Source organism: Sus scrofa, chromosome 1, assembly GCF_054392235.1.
Source record: "Sus scrofa isolate SSC_HxYL_T2T_F1_AM1 chromosome 1, Sscrofa_HxYL_maternal_Yorkshire_Landrace_v2.0, whole genome shotgun sequence".
Classification (NCBI taxonomy): domain Eukaryota; kingdom Metazoa; phylum Chordata; class Mammalia; order Artiodactyla; family Suidae; genus Sus; species Sus scrofa.
In genome coordinates, this window is record NC_139383.1 from 17382477 (window position 1) to 17399861 (window position 17385).

Consider the following 17385-nt stretch of genomic DNA (forward strand, 5'->3'; position numbering starts at 1 on the left):
AGGTTGCAGATGCGGCTCAGATCCCACGTTGCTGTGGCTCTGGCGTAGGCCGGTGGCTACAGCTCCGATTCGACCCCTAGCCTGGGAACCTCCATATGCCGCGGGAGCGGCCCAAGAAATAGCAACAACAACAACAACAACAACAAAGACAAAAGACAAAAGACAAAAAAAAATAAAATAAAATAAAAATAAAAATAAATAAATAAAATAACATGAGTAATAAAAGGCATTAAAATTGAAAATGAAGTAAAATTGCCTCTGTTCACAAGTGACATGGGTTTAATATGTAGAAAACACATACACACACACACACACAACCTGTTAGAGTTAATAAAGAAATTTAGCAAGGTTGCAAGATACAAAATTAACCTACAAAAATCAGTTCCATCTTTATATACTGGCAATGAACAATTCAAAAAAAGAAATTAAGAAAGCAATTTCATTTATAATAGCATTAAAAATACTTAAAAATAAACTTACTCAAAGAGGAAAAACTTATAACTGAAAAGTACAAAACTGTTGAAAGAAGTTCAAAAATACATAAATATTAAAAACAAAAAAAATTTTTCTTGGCTGCACCTATGGCATGTGGAAATTCCCAGGCCAGGGGTTGAACTGAAACCACAGCAGTGACCTGAGCTGCAGCAGTGACAATGCTGGGTCCTTAACCCAATGAACCACCAGGGAACTCCCAAGAAGACATAAAAAAAAGTATTGTCATCTTAACAATATGAAGTTCTCTGATCTACCCAAATCAATCTACAGATCCAATGTAATTCCTATTAAAATCACATGGCACTTTCTGCAGAAATAGAAAAACCCATCCTAAAATTCATATAGAATCTCAAGGGACTTCAATAGCTAAAACAATCTGAAAAAGAAGAACCAAGTTGGAGGGCTCACACTTCCCAATTTCAAACCTTACAACAAAACTATGTTAATCAAAACAGTATGATACCTGCGAAGGACAGACATACAAACCAATGGAATAAATGAATAAATAAGACAGCCCAGACATAAACCCTCACGTGTATGGTCAATTCATTTTCAAAAAGGAGTTCCCATCGTGGTGCAGCAGAAACAAACCTGACTAGGAACCATGAAGTTGCAGGTTCAATCCCTGGCCTTGCTCAGTGGGGCAAGGATCTGGCGTTGCCGTGAGCTGTGGTGTAGGTCACAGAAGTTGTGGTATAGGATCTGATGTTGCTGTGGCTGTGGCGGAGGCCGGCAGCTATAGCTCTGATTTGACCCCTAGCTGGGGAACCTCCATATGCCATGGATGCGGCCCTAAAAAGCAAAAAAAGGGGGGGGGGGAAGGTGCTAAGACCATTCATAGGGAAAATGTCAGTCTTTTCAACAAATGGTTCTGGGAAAACAAGGTATCTACCTGCAACAGAAGGAAGTTGGACCCGTATGTTATATCATATATAAACATTAACTTAAAATGGTCACAGACCTCAACATAAGAGCTAAAACCATAATCTCTTAAAAGAAAACATAGGATCTTTAGGACAATAGATTTGGCAATGATTTCTTGTATCTGACACCAAAAGCAAATGTAAACTGCACTTGAAAATTAAAAACTGTCAGGAGTTCCCATTGTAGCTCAGCAAGTTAAGAACCTGATATAGTGTCTGTGAGGATGCGGGTTCAATCCCTGGCATCACTCCATGGGTTAAGGATCCAGCGTTGTTACAAGCTGTGGCATAGGTCGGTAGCTGCAGTTCCTATTTGACCCCAAGCCTAGGAATTTTCATGTGTCACGCGTGTGGCCATAAAAAGAGAAAGGAAGGAGGGAAGGAAGGAAAAGGATGGCTAGTATCAAAAAAGGGGAATTTTCCAAGTATGGGCAAGGAAGCAGAGAAACTGGAACTTTCATGCGGCTGTCGGGAATATAAAGTGGTGCAGCCACCAGGGAGAACAGGAGAGCAGCTCTTCAGAAAGTGAAACACAGAAATACTGTTAAGATCCAGAAATTTTACTGCTACGTACATACTGAAAAGAAGTGACAGCAGGGATTCAGACACTTGTACACCAATGTTGATAACAGCAATATTCACACTAGCCAAAAGCTACAAATACCCAAGTGTCTATCAACAGATGAATGGTTAGACAAGATGTGGTATATACATGCAATACTGTTCATCCATAAAAAGGAATGAAGATCCAGCACAGCTGTAATGTGGGTGAGTCTTGAAAATATGGTGTTAACTGAAAATAAACCAGACCTAGGACATGATTTCATTTATGTAAAGTACCCAGACCAGTCAAATTTATAGACACAGCAAGTTGAATGTGGTTTCCAGGAGTTGGAGAATGTGGCGCCAGAATGGACAGTTACTGTTTAATGGTGATGGAATATCCGTTTGGGATGATGAAAAAGTTCCCAAAGTAGGCTGTAGAGATGGTTGCACAACAGTGTCAATGTACTTAATGCCACTGAACTAAACACTTAAAATGCTTACAACTGGTAAAGTTTAAGTTGTATCTACTTTACCACAATTAAAATTAAAACAAAACAAAACAGCATGCAACAGTAACACATCAGAGGCGATGCCCCTTCTCAGATCCGGGTGAGAGTTGGTAATTACAAAAAGTCTAAAGGCTGAAATTGTGCGGGCTGGCCTTTGTCGGTGGAAGTGGTTAAGATGCTCAAAGAGATGGTAAACTTACATTGCAGTTTGATGAGCCATCGAATGTTGGGTAAGAACCATCTGGCCAGTCAGCAGGGTCCAAGGCAGCTGACTGCCGGTGCTGGGCCTCGTACTCCTTGAGCTGCAACAAAAGAAAGTAAGAGACTGAACTGGCAGTAAGCTGAGGCTGTGTCCCAAGCAGCGGAGGAAACACTCAGGCACCTTCTTCATGCCACAGTTTGTGACTAAGGGCCAGCCAAAGACAAGGGTCCCAAAACCTAGAGGAGATACTCGCCCTGCCTTGCAGATTTGCAGCTAAATCATACCTACAGACACAATACTCTTTGTATTCTTTGTTCCAAAAAGAACTTTGATATCCTCCCCGACATCCTCCAACATCTAAACTCATCTTTCTCCATTAAATTTTTGGTTTAATAACAGAAATTATACTTTGGCCTCTGGATTACCTCTCTTGGACACAACGTGTAGGATAAGGACATTTTAGTCAGAGGTGGAAGCCTGAAATGGATTTTTTATTATTATTTTTTTTCTTTTTAGGGCCATACCTGCGGCATATGGAAGTTCCTGGGCTAGGGATTGAATTGAAGCTGCAGCTGCTGGCCTATATAACAGCCACAGCAACGCTGGATCTGAGCCAAATCTGCAACCTACGCCACAGCTTGCAGCAATGCTGGAACCTTAACCCCCCAAGCAAAGCCAGGGATCGAACCCGAATCCTCATGGCCACTACTCAGGTTCTTAACCTGCTAGTTAGGCGGGAACTCCAAAATGGATTTTTTTAAAAAGCACTTGCTTGTCCTGTTCTTGGTTGCCCCAAAGTTACAGTTCAATGTTATCACCTAACAAGGGTCATGGGATGCACTGTGGATCCTATAATTGAGAGGAAAGAAATACCTATCTAGGATATGGTCAGACATTTAAAATTTGGGCTTAAACTAGGTTTCCACTTTTTGAAAAACATGGAAAGACAAATGAAATATTACAGAAAACTAACCAATTTAACCCACCAGAGTTAGATGAAGGATCTTCAAGAATGGCAAGAGGGAAAAGTGCCAGGTATGTTTTCGTAAAACAGGTAGGAATTTAATTCACTACATATTATAATTAAGTTGTCACTGCATTAAAATTCTGTTATACAACAGTTTCATTTCATTTTATTTTACCTTTCTTCTTAGGGCCGCACTCGTGGCATATGGAAGTTCCCATGCTAGGGGTCAGATTGGAGCTACATCTGCCAGCCTACACCAGAGCCACAGCAATGTGGGATCTGAGCTTTGGCTGCAACCTACACCATAGCTCATGGCAACGCCAGACAGTTAAACCACTGAGAGCCAGGGATTGAACCCACATCCTCATGGATGCTAGGTGGATTTGTTTCCGCTGAGCCACAAGGGGAACTCCTGTTTTAAAACAGTTTTTAAATACCAACTTAAGACATTGAGCAAATCATGCTCCATGAATCAATATACCAAAAACAAACAAACAAACAAAAAAACCAGAAACAAGATAAACAGACAGCCCAGGAGATGGTGCCAGGGCTGTGCTTAAGCTCTGGAGCTATGTGGACGTGGCAATGCCACTCTTTTAGGAAAAAGCAACTTCCCAAAGCATTATTTCTATGATGAATTTTTTTTCTATGCACACTTGTGTCAGGAAATGGACGAGGGAAAGGCAAACAGTATTGACTGACAGATAAATTACCTAACCTCTCTGCGTCTCAGTTTCTTCACCCAGAAAATGGGATGACAATAAACTATCTCACAGGACTTTTACCAAAATGAAGTAAGACAGTGGTACCCATGCAGTAGACTTATTATTACAGTGTAATTATTATCACCCATGTGGTTTAAGATAAAACTCAGGTGTCTACATTTTTGCTATTGGGGCCCTTAATATTATTTTAACCTTTCTATTATATTAGGGGGATTAATACTGTTCTAATTTCTGTCATACATTTAAGTGATGTATTAGAATGCTTTTCTTTACAGATGTAATGGCTTCTGAAGTGCAAGATTCTTCCAGTATGATTGAAATAGCTGTCTGCTGAAAAGTGAGGCTATCATTTTTTTCTCAAGGTCTCTGCTCTATGCTTACACTTGACCTTAGCCCCAACTTGTAGGAGCCACTAAATAAAAGCTTCATCTTTAGGAAAACAAAACAAAAAAATGCCTAACTAGTCAATCATAAACAGACTTAATATTTTTCTTTTGCTATCTGTCCATTTGCACTATTTACCTTGGGGCTTAAGAGCACATGTGCTTCTTCCGATATAGATTCAAATTTGTGTTCTATCTAAATTTACCTTTTTTAATTCCCTAATTTCAAAATGCTGGGGGTTTTTTTAGTTACAGCTGATTTACAATGTTGTGCTAATTTCTGCTGCACAGCAAAGCAACTTAGTTATACTCATATACCCACTTTTTTGTCTTTTTAGGGCCACACCCGCAGCATATGGAAGTTCCCCAGGCTGGCAGTCAAATCCGAGCTACAGCTGCCAGCCAACACCACAGCCACAGCGACTGCAGATCTGAGACATGTCTGCAACCTACACTGCCGCTCACGGCAATGCCAGATACTTAACCCACTGAGCAGAGCCAGGGTTCAAATCCATGTCCTCATGGATACAAGTCAGGTTTGTTTCCACTGAGCCACATTGGGAACTTCTACATATTCTTTTTTGTAAATATTATTTTCCACCACAGTCTATCCCAGGAGACTGGAGAGAGTTCCCTGTGCTATAGAGCAGTGCCTTGTTGTTCATCCTCTCTAAATTTAATAGTTTACATCTACTGACACCAAACGCCCAGTCCATCCCTCCCCCTCCCTCCCTTCTCCTTGGCAAAGGCAAGTCCATTCTTCATGTCTGTGACTCTGTTTCTGATTTGTAGATAGGTTCCTTTGTGCCATATATTAGATTCCAGATATAAGTGATGTCATATGGTATTTGTCTCTTTCCTTCTGACCTACTTTACTTAGTATGAGAATCTTTAGTTGCATCCATGTTGCTGCAAATGGCATGATTTCATTCTTCTTTCTGACTGAGTAGTATTCCATTGTATAAATGTACCACACTTCTTAATCCATTCATCTATTGGACATTTGGGTTGTTCCCAAGTCTTGGCTATTGTCAATAGTGCTGCAATGCACACTGGGGTGCATGTATCCCTTTGAATCATTGTTTTGTCCAGGTATATGCCCAGGAGTGGAATTGCTGAAGCATATGGCAGCTCTATTTTTAGTTTTCTGAGGAACCTCCATACTGAACTCCATAGTGGCTGCATCACTTTACATTCCCACTGACAATACAGGAACATTCCCTTTTCGCCACATCCTCTCTAGCATTTGTTTGCAGACTTTTTAATGATGGCCAATCTGTCTGGTGTGAAGAGGTATCGCATTATGGTTTTGATTTGCATTTCTCCAATAACTAGCGATGCTGAGCATCTTTTCATGGGCCTACTGGCCATCCGTATGTTATCTTTGGAGAAATGTCTATTTAGGGCTTCTGCCCATATTTTGATTGGCTTGTTTTTTGTTGTTGTTGAGTTGTATGAGCTGTTTGTATGTTAAAATGCTAGGTTTTAAAATTACAAAACAAGATCGCTAGTGATTTTTTTCTAAAGGCCACACCTTCTCAGAGACCCCAGCCTCTGCAGTCAGATTCTTAACCAATTGCACTACGGAAGGAATTCCTAACAATTTTTTACAATGCATTTTACATGGGGTGGGGGAACTCTGGTTATTACTTACATAATTACAGTTTTATATTCCACTCTGCTCCCAAAGGCAATTATCTTTATTTGATAACCTTGTATATTTTAAAGCAAATTTATAGAGTTTCAGTTTACTTCTGAAAGTTTTATTTATTTATTTATTTTATTATTATTTTGTTGTTGTTGTTGTCTTTTTTGCTATTTCTTGGGCCGCTCCCGCGGCATATGGAGGTTCCCAGGCTAGGGGTCCAATGGGAGCTGTAGCCACCAGCCTACACCAGAGCCACAGCAACGCGGGATCCGAGCCGCGTCTGCAACCTACACCACAGCTCACGGCAGCGCCAGATCGTTAACCCACTGAGCAAGGGGCAGGGACCGAACCCGCAACCTCATGGTTCCTAGTCAGATTCGTTAACCACTGCGCCACGACGGGAACTCCCTACTTCTGAAAGTTTTAAAACAATGACTTTTCAAAGTGTGTGTGTGTGTCTGTCTGTCTGTCTACCTTCATATCCTATTTCTCCTAGTCTCACAGTTTTCCTGCACTTGAAGTCTATGACATGATTATTAGAGGGATGACATCTTTACTAGGTTAATGCTTATTTTATCTTGAAAATCTTAAAGACATTTAAGGAGACAGATTCTAAAATGTTCCCATTTCTAACAGCACTTATTATAAAGAATATTTATATTATATTTAATCTCAATCCCCTCCAGCTGCAATTTGCATCCATTTCCTTTTATTCTCTCCTCAGTAGAGATTAAAACCAAACAAAACACTGCTCAGTACATCTTAACAACTACTGTCTAATAATCCTTCGTGTACTGGAAGACAGTGAGTTCTTTTCTGCTTCTCTGCTAAGATAAATCTTTTCCAATTTCAACCCAAGAGACCTATTTTAAAAAGCCCTCAATCACTTCACTGCTCTTCTAGAGTCTCTCCACGAGCCTCTCTAGTTGTCCAAATTTCTATGATTAATGCACAGTAGCAGCTACAAAGAAATAATTCAATAATATTTATAGGTTCCCAGTTCTTAAGCCTGTGCTCTGGTATACCAGATGCCTAGACTCCCTTTCTACAACTATTTGCCAATTCCCCAGTTACTGCAGAGATGGACGCACGTCTCTACCCTGCTCAGGAGAACTTTCCATGGTTGAGAGAAGTTGTCTCCCCAGCGATGATTAGAAGGCTGCTCCCTTCTCCCCAGTCAGCTTCCAGCCTCCTTTTCTCTGGCAGGATGAACTTTCCAGTGTGATTCACTTTCCAGATCTCCCCACCCCCCAGGGGATCAGGCTGAGGCCCACACTGGACTCCCCTGCAATCACATCTCTGCCCAGCTTCTTCCTCGGCTGCTCCTGCTTCCCTCCCTCCCTCCTCTGAAAGCTGCTCTTCAATAAATCATGTGCATAAGAATTCCCATCTCAGGCTCTGTTTCTAGGGAAAATGCTAATGATGAAGATTAAGAAAAATTAAGGAAAATTCACATGCCGAAACCTCAATCAAGTGAGTGACATTAGGAAAATTTGACATGTCAATTCCTCAATCAAGTCAGGGATGAACATCAAGTATTTTTGTTTTTTTCATCCCACAAGACTTTAATTTGGACTTTAATACCGAAATGACCTTGTGGAACCTAACACAGATTTATCAGGTGAATAAATATGTAATAGTTAGTAATTAGATCAAATCATAGGAGCAGTGTTTAATATTAATACTTACATTATTTTTAGGAAATATGATTATTAAATCACGGCCATAGATCTCTCTCAATTTCCTGCATTCAGTGCTCCCAGTTAACATGGCAAAGGATGGGTTTTATCAACAGCGTAGCCCCGTCGTTGCTTAACCCCATCACGCCAAACCAACAGTGCTCTCTTTTACGCAAAGCTGTAAAAATCGGTTTATTCCCTACCCGCCCAATCTCACAAACACCACAAAAATTACCCAGACAAATGAATAACCTGTAACTTCCAAATATCCCACTGGCTTTCCATACCTTGTAGAACTAGTCCAAGATGTGAATACCTTGAACTTACCAAGAGCCACGAACCTCTGAAATTTCACGCCTGGAAACTACGTTGTTTAGAATATGCCAATCATTCAGAGCTTCCTAAACAATTTCTTTTTTTTTAAACCTATGCTGGACTCCTTAAAATACACAGAATAAGGATCCATCATAAAACTATTAGAAAATGTTCAAAATACCATTCGATTTGATGGAACAATTAATAAAATATAAAAATCCTAAATTAAGCTGCTGCCTTTTAAAATTACACACTGTGTACACAGAGTTATTTTATAAACTTCATCCTCTTCAAACACTTCTGCAGCTCACCGTGGGGTTTCACATAATAGGTCCTTGAAGCCCTTCTCCTTTTTAGCTTTGTATTGGTAACTGGGCTTTCAGGCATGTGAATCATAGCTGTATACTTCACAGGGGGAGAACATTCATCCATGAGATCAAATTCATATAGATAAAATCTAGTTGACCTACTTGTATTCACCTGTACACAGGCAAAATGTCTTCTAGGACAAGGACGTACTGGGGAGTACATCTAGCTCCAAATGACACACAGGCAGGAGGGCCCATCGTGGCTCAGCGGAAACGAATCTGACTAGTGTCCAGGGGGATGCAGGTTCCATCCCTGGCCTCACTCAGGGGGTTAAGGATCCGGCATTGCCGTGAGCTGTGGTGTAGGTCGCAGACACAGCTCGGATCTGATGTGGCTGTGGCTGTGGCTGTGGCTGTGGTGTAGGCTGGCGGCTACCGCTCCGATTCAATCCCTAGCCTGGGAAACTCCATATGCTGCAGGTGTAGCCCTGAAAAAAAAAGGAGGGGGAGAGGCAAAGGACACACAGGCAAACTTCTCTCTCCTGATGCTGGGTTGGGACTGTCAGGATTAAAATCTACGTTCTGGAGTTCCCATCATGGCGCAGTGGTTAACGAATCCGACTAGGAACCATGAGATTGCGGGTTCGATCCCTGGCCTTGCTCAGTGGGTTAAGGATCCAGCGTTGCTGTGAGCTGTGCTGTAGGCTGCAGACTGCTGTGGCTCGGGCGTAGGCCGGCGGCTACAGCTCCGATTAGACCCCTAGCCTGGGAATCTCCATATGCCACAGGAGCGGGCCAAGAGATGGCAAAAAGACAAAAATAAATAAATAAAATAAAATAAAATAAAATAAAATAAAATCTACATTCTACCTATGGGTCTTGAAGTCTCTGACTTGACAGTGGAAAAAACATACCTGACGTTCTGGAGAATCATTCTCATCACAGTCATTATAGGAGGTCTAACTCTTCATGTTTCTTTTATACAGCAATCAAGTACATTTAGATCTTTGAGCTGATCCTAAGTTCAAGGAGGCAGATCCTTTATTTTTCTTAGAGTGCTTTGCCTCTGGCTAAAAGCAAACCCAAGCAGGTGCTAGTAGCTGAGGGCGTAAGCTACCCTGCCAAGAGCAGGCCAACAAGCTTCCCTGCTACTTCATCATCTGTCAAAGGACACCATCTTTGTGTGCAGGATCTAACAAAGTTTGGAGAATGTTACCAGTTTTTTTCTTTAACCTGTGGTTCTCAATTGCCTTGTAGAAGAAAATATTGATGTCTTGAGGAGTTCTCTGCAAAAATTAGGCAAAGGCAGCCAACCTGTTACAGACAGGCTCCTAGGCTAAAACCTCTACCAAAAATCTGCACACAACTGTGCCATTATTTTATTTTATTTTTGGCGGCACCTATGGCATACAAAAATTCCCTGGGCAGGGATCAAACTCGAGCCACAACCTGAGCCACAGCACTGATAATTACAGAGGCTTAAGCCACTGAGCTGCCAGGGAACTCCCTGTGCCACTTTTTCATAGAGTTGACTTCTGATTTTCTTTCCATGCAAACAATGGCCAGCTGTTAAAATGATCAGATCAGAAAGAGCATCGAACAAATCTTTTTCTTCCTCAGCTTCGAAAGCATTCCTTTGTTTCTTTTTCCATTATAGAAATGTGCCACCTCAAGTTGACTATGTTAAGGCCACTTTCTTTTTTTTTTTTGCTTTTTAGGGCTGAACCCATAGCTGGGGGTTGTTGAACTGGAACTATAGCCACTGGCTGACACCATAGCTACAGCAACGCCAGATCCTAGCCTTGTCTGCCACCTACGCCACAGCCTGCGGCAACACCAGATCTTTAACCCACTGAGCACAGCCAGGGATCGAACCCACATTCTCATGGATACTAGTAGGATTCATTTCTGCTGCGCCACAGTGGGAACTCCTGTTAAGGCCACTTTCAACATTTGCTTCTGCTCCAAGAAAACTACATTAACCTGGTCTATCCTATGCAACTCCCTTGCCAAAAACAGATGTTGTTAGCTGACTGCAGACAACGTCTGCATTCACATCTTCATTTTTATGATTCAAAAATGCAATTTTGCTGCCTCACTCCCAGAAAGGGAAGTACACGTCTTGCCTACCATGGGAAAACTAAATACAGATCTGTGTTTCTCATATGCATGTCCTGGGAATTCAGGTGGATTTTTCCCAAAGGCTATGGCATGCTCAAGGGATGGCGCTGGAAGGACGATGTAGGGTGGGCTTTTGGCCCCAACTAGCAGCTGGGCTGGGTGCTGAAGGCGTGGTGGATTTGGTAGAGCAGGCCGAAGGTAAAGGGCAGGTGCAGGTGATGAGCAACATGGACAGATAGGATGTTGTCACCTGTCACCTGCTCCATCACTACTTTGGCCCACCAGAGACATTGGAGGCGGAGATTACCTTTGCTCCTCCACATCAACGGGCTGGCAGATGGGCATCTGGTGGTGGCCTGGACCCCGAGGTCTCCCCTTACTACAGGTCCCACCTCCCATTCCCCTATTCCCCTCAAGTGCTTCCCCCCTCCCACACATTGTCTCAGCATCAAATTAAACATGTTCTTTTAAACTACTGAGGTTCAGAGTCAGGTAGTCTAAACAAGTGAGTACAGTTGTCATTGTTTCAAGGTCTCAAACCTTCAAGATTCTGCTTAATGGTAAAGTCATAGCTCATTCAAGGATCCCTTAGTAACTTGACATTTCTAAACCTGCCTAATTTATAACTTGTCTACACTGTCCCGAACCAAGTGTTCAAAGTCAAAATCCAAGGATTTATAATAAGTTTGTTGGGCAACAACAAAGCAGGAAAGCTCTTAAGAATTGCTATCTCCAGTATCCTGAAGGTTAACTAGGCTTCTTTTAGTGCTTAATTTTAACTGAGAGCAAAAAAATATGACACAATAAACTGCACTTAATATCTACTTAGAAGTTAAAGTATGCAAAAGTTTAAGGTTTATAGATAAAGCCTGACTTTTAGATCAATGTTTAGTTTGTTGAAAGCATCTTCTAGAACTAATGTTTATAATGGCAGTATTCCATTTTTCTTAGTTTTTTTTTTTTAGTAATGGATCATTATCAATTATATTGATATATTCCTATACCTTTTTATGCCCCTGTCTTTCTTAGTCTGTTTAAGCTGCTATAACTAATCACCATAGACCAAGTGGCTTATAAACAACAGAAATTTCTCACCGTTTTGGAGGCTGGGAAGTTCAAGATCAAAGTGTCTGATGATGACCCACTTCCTGGTTCACAGATTATCATGTGCCTTCACACAGTGGAAGGGGTGAAGGAGCTCTGTGGGGCCCCTTATGTAAGGTCACTCATCCCATTCGTAAATGGGATGACCTAGTCACCCTTCAAAGGCCTCACCTCCAAATAACACTGCTTGGGGATTAGGATTTAATATATGAATCTGTGTGTGTGTGTGGTGGGCGAGGCACAAACATTCAGTCTATAGCAACCTCCCCCGCCCCAACACTTTGTAAAGAGGTCAAGGACTGGAGTTGCTGTTGTCATGGCTCAGTGGAAATGAATCTGACTAGTATCCATGAGGATGCGGGTTCAATCCCCAGCCTCCAGAATGGGTGTTGCCGGGAGCTGGGGTGTAGGTTGCAGATGTGGCTTGGATCTGGCGATGCTGTGGCTGTGGTATAGTCCAGCAGCTACAGCTCTGATTCAACCCCTAGCCTGGGAACCTCCATATGCCGTGGGAGTGGCCCTAAAATGACCAAAAGAAAAAAAAAAATCAAGGACCCACAAATGCAAACCAACCCTCCGCCCTCTTACCCTAGCAAGCGCTTCCTCGATGGTGATCATCTTTTCCTTGACCATCATCATCAGCTGAATCCGTTCCTCATCACTCATGGTTATCTCGCTCGCCACATAACCCACATCTTCTCCTACAAGCGGCAGAAGAAAAACAACAGCAATGAAAGCGCGAAAGAGAAAACAGGCTGCCCATCTTAAGGTCTGTCGTCCAGGACCGGAGAAGGATGTGATGCGGGGGTACTGTTTCTGGTGGAGCCACAGGAGCAGGAACGGGCTGCACTTCAGGAAACCAGTGACACCAGCTCCAAGACCATCTAGATGTTACCATGGAAACAAATCCTTCAGAAGGATCAGAGCTTTTGCGGTGGAGGGTCCGGTGGAGGCATTTTACCAGAAAGCTGGTGGGGAGTCTGGAGCAACAGGTGGGGCAGAGACCTAATTTAAGAACCCCAGCTAGAGGTGAAAATGTAAAATGCCAAAGGCACGATGAGAAAGTCTGGGAACCCCTCAAAAGGTTAAACGGAAAGATAACCTATAACCTGTCAATTCTATATTCAGAGAATGGAAATAAATGTCCACGTAAAAATAGATATGCATATAAAAACTTGTATGTAAATGTTCACAGCAGGATTAATCATAGCAGGATGGAAAAAGGTGGAAACAAGTCGAAAGTCCATCAAATGATGAACAGATCAATAAATTATCTATTTATTGTGGTACATCCATACAGTGGATTATTATTCAGCTATAAAAAGGAATACAGATACTCCACATATGCTACACTGTGGCGTAACCTTCAAAAACACATGCTAAGTAAAAGAAGACAAAGAAGACCACATATCATACGATCCCATTTAAATGAAATACCCCAAAGAGGACAGATCTATAGAGGCGGAAATTAGACTGGTGGTTTCTTAGAGGTTGGGGAGGTTGAGGGAAAATGGAGAGTGATTACAATGAGTAAGTTTCTTTCGTTCTCTTTTTAGGGCCACACCCACGGCATATGGAAGTTCCCAGGCTCGGGGTTGAATCAGAGCAGCAACTGCCAGCCTGCACCACAGCCACGACAAGGGAGGACTGGAGCTGCATCTTCAACCTACACGATAGCTCATGGCAACACTGGATCCTTAACCCATGAAGCAAGGCCAGGGATCAAACCCTCATCCTCATGGATACTAGTCAGATTCTTAACCTCCTGAGCCACAACGAGAACTCCAAGAAGTTACTTTATGCAGTGATGAAAATGTTCAAGGTAAAATCTGTTTAGTTATATACGATAAGTGGTTGGATTTTACCATTATGTGAGTTATATCTCAATAAACTATAGCATGAAAAAGAAAAATAAAGACCTGGCTAGAGTGGGCATTCATTCCAAGACTCTCTGGGCATCCTTCAATTTCAAACATGAACAAGAAGGAAATGTTTTTGCAAGAGTGGGAGGGAACTGTATTTTTTTTCTTTTTTTTTTTTTTTTTTTGCCTTTTTGCCATTTCTTGACCCGATCCTGTGGCACATGGAGGTTCCCAGGCTAGGGGTACAATTGGAGCTGTTGCCGCCGGCCTATGTCAGAGCCACAGCAATGCGGGATCCAAGCCGCATCTGCGACCTACACCACAGCTCACATCAATGCTGGATCCTTAACCCACTGAGCAAGGCCAGGGATCGAACCCGCAACACCCTAGTCGGATTCATTAACCACTGTGCCACGATGGCAAGACAGAGAACTTTAAGGTCACAGTGTGTGCTGCAGAACAAAGCCTGCTGCCCGGTGAAACTCGAGATTCCTAGATTCCTGCTAAGCTATGTGACTGCTGTTCCTCAGTGGACAAGCGCAGATGAACGGAATCACAGGTGTTGAACAACTGGGGTTGGTTAGAAGGATGGTACAATCTGCGTACACATCTGAAAGCATCGCTCTCACCATATGTTCCCAAACCCACTGTGAGGGGAACTCAACTTGCAGCACTAAACCAAAGGCAGCCGAAATCATGGAGGGAAAAAGAATCCCTTGATTTGGATTCTTTGCAAGTGTTTTCTTAAAAAGTAACATCACCTATAGGTGAGCCCCATCAGCGTGGGGTAGGATGTTCTGGAAGGGGGGCTGCGCGAGCTCTCATCCCACGTCCTCCTCCTCTGCCCTGTTGTCCCCCTCACACCTCACTAGCATCAGTGTTACCAGGTCACTAGCTCATTTGCCCTTGAGGTAGGAGGACAGCCTCAGGGGTGCAGACCTCGGGGGACCCGTTTCAGTCAGGGCCTTCTTTGGAGTTTGTGCTCCCCTGTGCCCTTGTCTCATTTCCATGTGTCATCAATCAGTCCAGAAACACCAAATTCCCTTCGCTGGTCAGTTCCTTGTATGGGGAGAGTAATAGCCTATGCTGGGCGAGGGGGGAGCCGGGATCTGGTTCATTTTACTATCCGAGCAGCCTTCCCCTGGTGGAGGGAGTGAAGGGGAGTTGGTGGGATTTAAAAAGCAGTTCTCAGAGTTCCCATCATGGCTCGGCAGTCAGCCAACCTGACTAGCATCCGTGAGGATGTGGGTTCAATCCCTGGCCTCCCTCAGTGGGCTGAGGAGTCGGCGTTGTCACGAGCTATGGTGTAGGTTGCAGACGAGGCTCAGATCTGGCGTGGCTGTGGCTGTGGCGTAGGCCGGCAGCGACAGCTCCAATTGGACCCCTAGCCTGGGAACCTCCATATGCCATGGGTACGGTCCTAAAAAGACAAGAAAAAATAAACTTAAATAAATAAATAAATAAATATCGATTCTCTGAGCCATTAAACTGTTGGCTCCCTCCCTCCATTCTTTGTCTCTCTTTCTCCTTTTCTCCCTTCTTTCCTTCCTCCCTCCCTCTCTTTCTTTCTTTTCCTTCCTTCTTTCTCTCTTTCTTAGACTTTGTTAGAATCCAAGGTTTACTTTGACTCCCAAGTGATGCTGGGTGTGTCCCCAAAGGAAAAACCGAAGAATGTTTAGGGAAAAACGCCCTTACAGCAGGGCAGCTTCCATAAGCCCACTGCCGGCTGCCAGGGAAGCCAGGTGTGCTCCTGGCACACTTGCTGCCCGTGTCCGTGTTTCTCATTTCCGTGTGCGTGAATAAGCGGAGAAGCATTCTGCGCAGGGCAGGACACTTAGATTTGGTCAAAGAAAATAAGCCGCGTCAGCGGTGAGCTACTAAACATCTAATGATAACCTTATTCAGCCAGACTGGAATCCGAGAGGAGCTTGGTTTCCACTCCCTGTCTGAATCCTGGAGAAACATAAATTATATAACTGGGCCTCAAAGGGGTGACATATTTACTTACTACATAAACAACAACAAAAGACACGGCCAAGAGGAAGGCAGAACTCCCTTCACAAAGCAGTCCGGGCGAATTCCCATGATGTCAGCCCATTAGCCAGTTTCCAGGGGCAACAACCCCATAACTGTCCCTGCCACAGAAAAGCATCTGAAGCTCAGAAGACTGCAAAGGCCCCCAGTGGCAGGCCAGGGCGGGAGGGTCCAAAACTAACAAACGCTGAGCCTTTCTAGACCCTTTGAGGTTCCATCTTGGCCAGTAAGGCTGTCCCTGAGGTTGCTGTGACTGAGAAAGCTAAAGATTTGGTCTTAGCTGTCAGATCTATGAGAGAGAGAGAGAGAAAAAAAAAAAAAAAGACTGTGAACGCTTCCCATTTTGTTTTCTTTGATTTAAAAAAACCAGGGAGTTCTCATCGTGGCTCAGCAGAAACGAATCCGACCAGGAATCATGAGGTTGCGGGTTCGATCCCTGGCCTCACTCAGTGGCTTAAGGATCTGGCGTTGCTGTGAGCTGTGGTGTAGGTCGAAGACGCCGGCTCGGATCTGGCGTGGCTGTGGCTCTGGCGTAGGCCGGAGGCTACAGCTCCGATTCGACCCCTAGACTGGGAACCTCCATATGCCACGGGTGCGGCTCTAAAAAGACAAAAGACAAAAAATAAAATAAAATAAAATAAATAAAAATTGAAACAACCACAACAACAAAAACCCAAAACCTCACTGGGATGAAGTCTCAAAGTGATGATAGGAATGTCAGCAAAGTTGAGCATTTTACGCGCACATGCAATGGCTCATGCTATCGTACAGCATCCATTTAGACGGGCGGCCCAGGCTTCTTGACGTCTTAGAGCTAAAAGGAGCGACTGTCCACCAGCTGTGTTACAGTACCTTTTGAAGTCTGTCTCATTATTCCTTTCTGATTCTTTCGGAAGTTCTGCCAGAAATACTTATTTTTCTTCTTCCAATCTCCTTTTCCTTTAAAAAAAGAAAAGAAAAAAGGGCACAAGCAATAAACTCATTAATAACAAAAGTAGCCTCTTCCTTCCCATTCAAAGCTTATAGGAATCCTTTAATTTCACAAAGACAGTTTTGCTCTTTCAGTTTGTGAAAAGGCTTAGAAATGCCATTAAAGTTGTTTAAAAGAAATGCAAATTTTCTAGTAGCAAGAAATGGTACAGTAAAGATGAGAAATAAAGAAACATCAAAAAAGCAGGCAAATCATGCATTCTTATATTCCCTTTGATGTTTGTTTAACTAGTGAGTCTAATTCTGCCTTGTCTTGTGGTATAGCTTTTCCCCTTTCGTCTCAGCCACAATTATTTCAACTGAACCACAAATAGGATACTTTAAAAAAAAAAGGTTAACTTTGTTGCATTGTTATTCCTGCTGTTGATCTATCCTTGGTTTATTTGTTATCCCAGATTTAAGGAGGAGAAGAGAATGGCTGCTATCTGTGGTGCAGAGCTGGCTCCCCGGGTCTGTAGGGTGACTCGGGCTGCTTCTCAAGGTGTGGAATTTGTATGGGTCTAAGCTATAGCACAGGAGGGGCACCACAGCCACCTCTCTGGCACTCAGGCTACCTGGTATCTGACCTACAGCT

At 43.0% G+C, this 17385-nt stretch overlaps 1 protein-coding gene across 2 annotated transcripts in view; it reads right to left on the bottom strand.

The window, feature by feature from the left end:
* SASH1 (SAM and SH3 domain containing 1) overlaps positions 1 to 17385 on the bottom strand; it is a 205029-nt gene that overhangs the window by 63540 nt on the left and 124104 nt on the right. For both annotated transcript variants that reach the window (XM_021072069.2, XM_021072066.2), the window contains exons 6-8: positions 16674 to 16760; positions 12514 to 12626; positions 2674 to 2775 (exon numbers count right to left, since the gene is read on the bottom strand). In XM_021072069.2, coding sequence (XP_020927728.2) covers positions 2674 to 2775; positions 12514 to 12626; positions 16674 to 16760 — 302 coding nt within the window. The remainder of the gene's footprint in view (positions 1 to 2673; positions 2776 to 12513; positions 12627 to 16673; positions 16761 to 17385) is intronic.